This window comes from Sinocyclocheilus rhinocerous, unplaced genomic scaffold (assembly GCF_001515625.1).
Source record: "Sinocyclocheilus rhinocerous isolate Xijiao unplaced genomic scaffold, SAMN03320098_v1.1 scaffold877, whole genome shotgun sequence".
Taxonomy (NCBI): Eukaryota; Metazoa; Chordata; class Actinopteri; order Cypriniformes; family Cyprinidae; genus Sinocyclocheilus; species Sinocyclocheilus rhinocerous.
In genome coordinates, this window is record NW_015662177.1 from 562,736 (window position 1) to 571,126 (window position 8,391).

The window sequence follows — 8,391 nt, forward strand, 5'->3', positions numbered from 1 at the left end:
CGCGACTGAACGAATCACTCCCCGAGACGACTCGTTCTTCCCGAGTCACATTAAAGATTAGTTCAAAACGAACGAATCGTTCAAGAACGACCCATCACTAATACGCTAGCTGAGCTGAATAAAAAGCAGAACAAAACTTGGAAGACAATAAACACACGATTGCGAAAATATACGGTTTATGTGTGCTTTTCAAGTTGTCTCCAGGTAATAAATAAACTTTATGAATAATGCAGTACTGATTGACATATAATTTAGTGGCCTATACAAACTATACATTTCCTGCCTTATTCTGCGATAAAAATGGGGAAAAGGTGCTCGTAGTAGCCTTTATAAACCGATCATACAACGCTCCGCTGAAAACTCCACTTACCGGACACCACACCAGCAGCCGCGGACGTTATGAAAGCATCCTGGTAGTGCTCTACATTAAAGGTGTCTGAACGTGAGGGATAATCCCTGATGAGATCGTCAGGTGAAAGGTCATCATCATGTGGATAATTTTATTTACGACTAAATTATTATTAATTCATTTTACTAATAGTTAGATTGGGCAGGCCTTCACAAAATGGCGTTTAATAAAAAAAAATAATAATTGCCTTGACAAAAGGGCACTTTGGGCATCAAGGGGAAAAGGGACAGGTGCTCAAGCACCCATCGCACCCCCCTCTGCACGTGCCTGCTTTTTATTGTTTTAGGCGTCACTATCCGAACTATTTCGCGTCGCGGATGTAGCTATGCCATTAACCGCCGCTCAGCCTGCTTCTCCAGATTCTTGCTGAAGAGGAAGCGACCCGCGCGACTTCAGAGGAAACGCGCTCTCTCGTTGTGCGCGTGCGAGCGTCGCTTCAAACAATAGTAAGTCTTTTTGTTTTTTATCAGACTGGTGTTGCGGTTTATTTGATGTATTTCGCAAGTTAAACAAACAGCTACTGCATATCAGACTCGAAAAGTGTATTTTATGTCTCTGCTCAACAGGAAGGTGAAGGTTTATCAGTGCAGAGATGTCTAGTAGTGTGATCCGCGGCCCTGCTGGAAACAACGACTGCCGCATCTATGTGGGGAATCTGCCGCCTGATATCCGCAACAAAGATGTCGAAGATGTGTTTTATAAGTACGGAGCCATTCGAGACATCGATCTGAAAAACCGACGAGGCGGACCTCCATTCGCCTTTGTCGAGTTTGAAGACCCAAGGTGGGTAACGTTACAACTGAACCTTGTGCCTTTTGCTAAAAGGCTAACGTTAGTCTGTTTGTTTCAACGTTGCCGTTTTCACTTAAATTATAAGAATTCTAAAAACCTGTAACCTGAAAACTGTGTTTTCGCAATCTATATAGAAGCAAGTGTGTATTTTTGCAACTAAGCTTTTTTCTTTTGCTCTCTGTGCTAACATGCTAATTAGCTTAGCCATGCTCACCATGTTTCCAGAGCTTCGTTTGTTTCTATTAAAAAATGGTTGGCGTCGCAGTGAGAGTAAGGTTTGCAACTTTTACTTACTAATTTCGACCTAACATGTTTGTTTCATGTTTAAGCTTAAGTTTTCATTTGGTCTTTCTTAGGCTTTAGTTACCTGCCTTAGGTTTGGATATGGAAATTAGCTTTGAAACTAGACAAATTAGGCCTACTTCTTGAGCTTGATACAGATTAGTTTCAGTGAGTTTTTGCTACAAGTTACTGTTTAGCACAGACCTCTTCTGTATTTTGAGGCAATATTGCATTACTTTTAAGTGTTTAGTCACTTAACTAGCTGGACCAGATTAGTTACTGTTGGTAGTTTAATTCTGTGTGACCCCTGGCCACACTGACTGGTTATTCATGCCAGATTGGTATTTACGTGCTTTTCCTGCTTCTGTTGCCTTTAGAGATGCAGAAGACGCTGTTTATGCACGTGATGGCTATGACTATGATGGCTATCGTCTCCGAGTGGAGTTTCCCAGGAGCGGGAGAGGAGGTTTTGGTGGTGGTGGCGGCGGCGGAGGTGGTGGTGGTGGTGGCGGAGGTGGTGGGGCTCCTAGGGGTAGATATGGACCCCCATCCAGACGTTCAGAGTACAGAGTAATCGTTTCAGGTATGGTAGCATCACAGCTTTAACTAATTCAAGAGCTGTTTGAAGTTGTATTGACCTTTGTATTTGATTCCAGGGCTTCCACCAAGCGGGAGCTGGCAGGATCTGAAGGATCACATGCGTGAAGCAGGTGATGTATGTTACGCTGACGCTTTCCGAGATGGAACCGGTGTGGTGGAGTTTGTTCGCAAAGAAGACATGACCTACGCCGTTCGCAAACTGGATAACACAAAATTCCGGTCCCATGAGGTAGGTTTGAGATTTTAATCTGAATTTTTTGGATATGCTTAACATTGGAATATTCTTAAGGTAAGCAAATCCCTAATGTTATACTTGGAGGATCTATGTTGTAAGTGAACTCATCCTTGTGAATAGAGGTCGACCAATGTATTGTTTTAGCCGATTAATTGCCATTGATAGCTGCATCCTGGAACTGTGTAAAAACCTGTTGTCTGTGTAGATGTTTTTAATCAATTTCTTTTTAGAATTACTGTTAATGTAAAATGTCTTTATTTCGTTTTCATTTGTCAGATTGCTTGTTTCATGCATGTTTTACAAACACTTTCTGTTCTTACAAACTTTTTAGTGCAAATAATGTAAGATTATGGTAATAAATTTTTTATATATATATATATATATATATATATATATGACACACCAGTACTAATTTTCGTTGCGATTTTGTTCATATTACTAATTATAATATCTATTGGCTAATTGGTTATCGGACAGATTTTTAAACTTCAATGGTATTGGCAAAATCCAGTATTAGGTGACTTTTCCTTTTGAATACCAAAGCAAAATCTTATCAAACTATTCCCAACTATATGGAAATGGGAATACTGGTGTACAACTAAAGAACAATGTTTCATTGCAGGAAGTCTGGTAAGTATAGTGAGAGTGTTGACATGCTTGTACGTTACACTTGCTCAGTGGAAAGTTCTTTCTCTGCCAGGGAGAAACTGCGTACATCCGTGTGAGGGTGGATGGTCCCCGCAGTCCGAGCTATGGAAGATCAAGGTCAAGGAGCCGCAGTCGCAGCAGGAGTCGCAGCCGTAGCAACAACCGTAGCCGAAGCTACTCCCCACGCCGCAGTCGAGGATCCCCGCAGTACTCTCCTCGCCATAGCCGTTCCCGCTCTCGCTCCTAAACGAGCCCTCTAGGAGCCCTTGAACCAATTGTTTTTAGTCTTTATACAAACCCCATGTTTTAATTCCACCCTTCTTGTTTCATGAGACAATGATCATCTTATGCCTTTCTGTCCTTTTATTTTTCTTTCCCTCTATTGGTTATTTTTAAACATGCATTTTTAACAGGACCCATTTTTTTTCTTAATTAACTACAAAATGGAAGTCTTTTTCATAGACCAAACAAAGGGTTATGTAATGGCTCCCAATATTTTTGTAAATGCCATGTATGAAAGTTATTCATGGGATAGTGAATAGTTCCACAATTGTTTTATGCTGTCTTCCTCTAGACGTGATACAGAACTGATGCTTTGTAATAAAGGATTACTAAATCTATACTGTTGCGTAAAAGGGTGAATTTGAACTCTAGAACCAACCTCTATTCCATAAAAATAGAAAAAGAAAAAAGACTTATTGGTCCTTTGGCCATTATTTGGGTAACTGAACCAATTTTAGATCACTTTCAAATTAGGTGGTATGTTTAGTTGCATTGTAAAGATGTACTGGTCAAATGTCTAGTTGGGTTTTTGTGTCCAAAGACGGATAGCAGCTTTCATGTTTTCATTAAAATGTTTGATTCAGTCTTAGTTTTAGGTTATTAGTTTTGATGGTCTGTCTTAGCCCTAATGCTGTATTGCATGCATCAAAGAAGGCAGGGTGAGTGGATTTGATTCTAACTCTTTGCCTCCTTTGTTTTGATTTAGCTGGTATCTTAAGGTTTGGATTGGAGGAGAGGCTCAGTGGATGCCGGATCAGTACATAATGAAGATAGGATAGGGAATGCTGGATACATGGAAACAGGATCAATTGCTCCCAGGATCATAGGATTTTAAGACCACAATTCAAAAGTACTTCCCTGCCCCCTTTATTTTCTTTGTACCTCAGTGGAAAATGTAGACATTTTGGCCTTTCACATTTTTAACACGTTGGCGGAGCAGATGCTGGAACAGTCTGTGGGGATGGAATCGACAGGAACAGTATGGTAAACTGAATTTGGGATGGGGGGGGGGTTACTCAGGCATTTTTAGATTGACACTGTCCTGATGTGGATGGTAGATGCTTTAACATTGCTAGCATTTTTCTTTTTAGTGAACAGTTTTTGCCTAAATAAAGGTTTCATTGGTACAAGCGTAGTGTACGATGCATTACTTTGCGGGGGGTTTTTTTTATTTTTAATGCTTCCCAATTGTTAAATATGAAATTCTGACTTTTACGGACAGGTCACCTGGAATTTAAAATTATTCACTCAGTCATGGTGTTTCAAGACTGGGACTTTGGTGGGACAAAATATTTTAAGGAAAGTTTCAGCTGTTTGTCCAAACAATGGAAGTGTATGGTGTACAAAACATACAAACATGTGCGTTTTTCAAAATATATTTTGTGTTCTATAGAACAAAGCAAGTTGTGCAGGTTGGAAAGACATGAGAATGAGTAAATGATGACAGCTATTTATGTTAATTTTGACAAAAGTGATTTATATTGTACTAAAGGTACACATTTTATCAGTTCATACATTCCCTGGGAGTGAACACATGGCCATGTTAACACCGTGCTCCACTGTGTGAGCTACAGGAATACTGCAAGTTTAAAACAAATTCTTGACTGTCCCTTTAATTTTGGATGCCGCCCAACAGTTGAATTCTATATTAATGTGCAAAGTTGTTTAGTAACTATAAATCTAAAGTTAGGATAATGAATTACATTAGTGGGATAATTGTTTAGGAAAAATAAGTTAATTGTAGTTTGTTTTTGATTCTTTATAGTGAATCAAAAAACAAAACGTTCCAAATCAAAGTATCCCGACTCTCAGAAGAATGACTCTTATGAGCAGATTCTTTTTGAGAATGAACCTGAATCATTTACAAGTCATTCGTCACGTCCAATAAAATGAACTAGATCTGTTGTGAGAAATGCTGACTGGTTGTCACGATAACGTGTAAAGATACATATTTTTGAGTTTCATTGTAATGAGAGGAAATTTATAAACGACATATTATATACACATTATAGACGCATTTATAAGCGCACCAATTCCACAACTATTAAATTTATGCCTAAATTCTAATTCTGTTTAAATAAATTGATAGAAGACTTAAGGGCAATTCGTTTCATTTCCCCACATATTTCTATAAAAATCTAGGAAAATCGTTAAAGAGTAACCAGAATCAGCGCATTTCTTACATTTTTCATTTCTAGTTGCATTACACTGCATTGGGCCGACCATGATAGGTACAACAGATGAATACCTCTAACCTTGCAGTAAGTGTCCTTCACTCATTGTGGAGTGTTTTCATTGCGAAGGTCCACCGAGTCTAATTTAAGCTATTTTCTGGCCCACACAGTCCTGCAGCTTATACCCAAACAAGCACATTTTCCTCCGGTCTCCGGTTAAAGATGCATTGTGGGATGAAATAAGATGCTGGCAGAGGGGCGCAGGGAGCGGCTGGTCTGCAGCCAATGGCGAGCGCTGTGTAGGACGGCATTGTGGGGAGCCAGGGATTTTAGCGCGGGCACCAGTCGGCGTTTGACTTTATCCTTATGTTCCTCTTCTAGCGTCAAAGGGACATCCGAAACGACGAAAGCTCGTACGGCGATTGTTTTGAACTGCAAATTTCTCTTGCCAAATATTGTTGATAGGTGAGTTGAATAGTTTACCATCTCGAGTGATCTACAAAGAATGATCTTGCATGCATTTTGAGCCTGATGCTTTCATTTTAGATATTTACATAGCGATAATTTTTTTTGCAACATTTAAATCGCTTCAGCAAAGCATGTATTTAGCTTTAAAATTCAGACGCTACAATGAGAACGCCGCGTGCACCTGGGTTTCATTGATTTGCTTGAACATCAAACGCGCACGCTGTGAATTGAGGTGTGACGTAGCATTCCTCCATCCTGACCTGTCAATGACTTGATGGATGAATCCAGACCTTAATCAGTGAATCATTCGACTGCCACCATATAGCCGAGTTCAACTGCTAAATCAACGTGGTGTGTGAAGTGCTGATCTCAGCTGTGTATGATCTATTAGTGGTTTTCTATACTAGTTTGCCTGTATGCATTTGGACCATATGAATCCCTAATAGTATGCAAATATGGATTTCATTGGTTAGCTGCAAGTGGTTGTAGTCCCGTCTTTGGGTATGAATTAGGAGCATATGCATCCTAGTACTGGTATTGCTTGTTGATCAAAGTACATTTATAGTGGATTTAATAATAAAAAAAAAATTTTTGAGCGCAATTTGACTTTGTTTTGTGCGCCCAGCATTAATAGAATGCAAATATGCCCTTTATTGACCAGCTTCAAATGGCAGTGCTGTTTATGGATTTCGATCATATTTATCTCCGTATTGGTATTGCCAGTTAACAAAAGTACTTTTATACTGGATTTAAGTGCTTGTTGATCAAAGTACATTTATAGTGGATTTAATAATAATAATAAAAAAGTAATTTGAGCGCAATTTGACTTTGTTTTGTGCGCCCAGCATTAATAGAATGCAAATATGCCCTTTATTGACCAGCTTCAAATGGCAGTGCTGTTTATGGATTTCGATCATATTTATCTCCGTATTGGTATTGCCAGTTAACAAAAGTACTTTTATACTGGATTTAAGTCAAACAAATTGGAATTTGAGCATAATTTGACATGGGTTTTGTGGGCTCAGCATTAAGATTATGCAAATGTGGTCTATTGACCAGCTGCAAATGGTAGTGCCGTCTATGTCTATACATTTGGACCGTATTTATCCCATTATTGGTATTGCTAGTTAACTAAAGTACTTTTTATACAGGATTTAACTAAAAAAAATTGGAATTTGACCACTATTTGATTAGGTTTTCTGAGCCCAGCATTAATAGTATGCAAATATGGCCTTTATTGACTAGCTACAAATGTGCTTTCTGTGCATTTGGACCATATGTATCCCGGTATTGCTAGTTAACTAAAGTACTTTTATACAGGATTTAAATGTCATGTGAGAACAGTTTGACTTCGTTTTCTGGGCCCAGCATTAATAGTATGCAAATACAGCCTTTATTGACTAGCTTTAAATGCTACTGCTGGACTGAAAGACCTGTTTGGTTCTCATGAAAGTATCTAGTGTCATTTGAATTGACTCAACAAATCGGATCCTCTCCGTTGATGGCATTCTGTCAGGAATTTACCTGGCATTGTCAGGGAAGAAGCTCCCATGAAAGGCCCCACTGTTTGACTCTCAGTGGAGACTTAACTTTGTTCGTCTCTCCATTTTCAGGCACCATGACTGACAGGAAGGCTGTGATCAAGAACGCTGACATGTCTGAAGACATGCAGCAGGATGCAGTGGACTGTGCCACACAGGCCATGGAGAAATACAACATAGAGAAGGACATTGCCGCATACATCAAAAAGGTGAGTCGCGCCGAGATTTGAGCCGTGCTGTTATTTTAGACTCCTAACGTGTATTTTTGTCGCGCTGGCATTTTCCGCCGTACTTAAACCACGTTGTCTCGTGTTACAGGAGTTCGATAAGAAATACAATCCTACGTGGCACTGCATTGTGGGAAGGAACTTCGGCAGCTACGTGACCCATGAGACAAAACACTTCATCTACTTCTACTTGGGCCAGGTGGCCATTCTCCTCTTCAAGTCTGGCTGAGTCCAGACCAAACCAGACCGTAGAATGTATCTCCAATGAAGACTGTGATGCACTGGTGGCTGATGTCATCTACAAATATTAAACGAGACCATACCATGACTATGCTGGCTGTGCACAACTGCATGGATCATATCCCATACTATTTGTGTACATGTTGCAGTTAAATTGCTTTTCATTAGAGGCCCTACGTTTTTGTTAATGGTCCTTGCAGGTTTTTCCTAGCACATATGTTGTAAAAATTAAAAAAACGAAAAAGTATAATAAAGGAAATCAGAAGATGTGAAGTGTATTGACCAGCACATATGTCTGCTATAAATATATTTTTGGTGACTTAGTGCTGTAATACATTGAATGCTATGCGCTGTGTTCATTTTTGGGGTATTGGGGTGATGGCTAGAAGAACATTTGGTTGTGGGGTTTGGTTTGAAGCATTCTGTTGTTATAGAAAGAATGTGTTTGTCTGATTACCTCTGCAGTAAATGTATATTTTCTTTTCATTTGATG

General features: G+C 39.4%; 2 protein-coding genes across 2 annotated transcripts; both read left to right on the forward strand.

The window, feature by feature from the left end:
• Nucleotides 1–711: 711 nt before the first annotated feature.
• Nucleotides 712–4,378, forward strand: LOC107727915 (serine/arginine-rich splicing factor 1A). The gene is made up of 5 exons (XM_016537953.1): nucleotides 712–855; nucleotides 976–1,192; nucleotides 1,861–2,066; nucleotides 2,140–2,312; nucleotides 3,019–4,378. The coding sequence occupies exons 2-5, from the start codon at nucleotides 1,002–1,004 to the stop codon at nucleotides 3,211–3,213; spliced, it is 765 nt and encodes a 254-aa protein (XP_016393439.1). The 5' UTR covers nucleotides 712–855; nucleotides 976–1,001; the 3' UTR covers nucleotides 3,214–4,378.
• A 1,351-nt stretch (nucleotides 4,379–5,729) lies between these two features.
• On the forward strand, nucleotides 5,730–8,160 carry LOC107727916 (dynein light chain 2, cytoplasmic). Its single transcript, XM_016537954.1, has 3 exons — nucleotides 5,730–5,887; nucleotides 7,504–7,640; nucleotides 7,750–8,160. The coding sequence occupies exons 2-3, from the start codon at nucleotides 7,509–7,511 to the stop codon at nucleotides 7,885–7,887; spliced, it is 270 nt and encodes an 89-aa protein (XP_016393440.1). The 5' UTR covers nucleotides 5,730–5,887; nucleotides 7,504–7,508; the 3' UTR covers nucleotides 7,888–8,160.
• The last annotated feature ends 231 nt before the right edge of the window (nucleotides 8,161–8,391 follow it).

Excerpts from the sequence above, each read along its gene's own strand:
- LOC107727915 (XM_016537953.1), top strand. The coding sequence starts at position 1,002 with ATGTCTAGTAGTGTGATCCGCGGCCCTGCTGGAAACAACGACTGCCGC. Across the intron at positions 2,067-2,139 it reads GTACAGAGTAATCGTTTCAG|GGCTTCCACCAAGCGGGAGC; the intron begins GTATGGTAGCAT and ends ATTTGATTCCAG. Across the intron at positions 2,313-3,018 it reads CAAAATTCCGGTCCCATGAG|GGAGAAACTGCGTACATCCG; the intron begins GTAGGTTTGAGA and ends TTTCTCTGCCAG.
- LOC107727916 (XM_016537954.1), top strand. The coding sequence starts at position 7,509 with ATGACTGACAGGAAGGCTGTGATCAAGAACGCTGACATGTCTGAAGAC. Across the intron at positions 7,641-7,749 it reads TTGCCGCATACATCAAAAAG|GAGTTCGATAAGAAATACAA; the intron begins GTGAGTCGCGCC and ends CTCGTGTTACAG.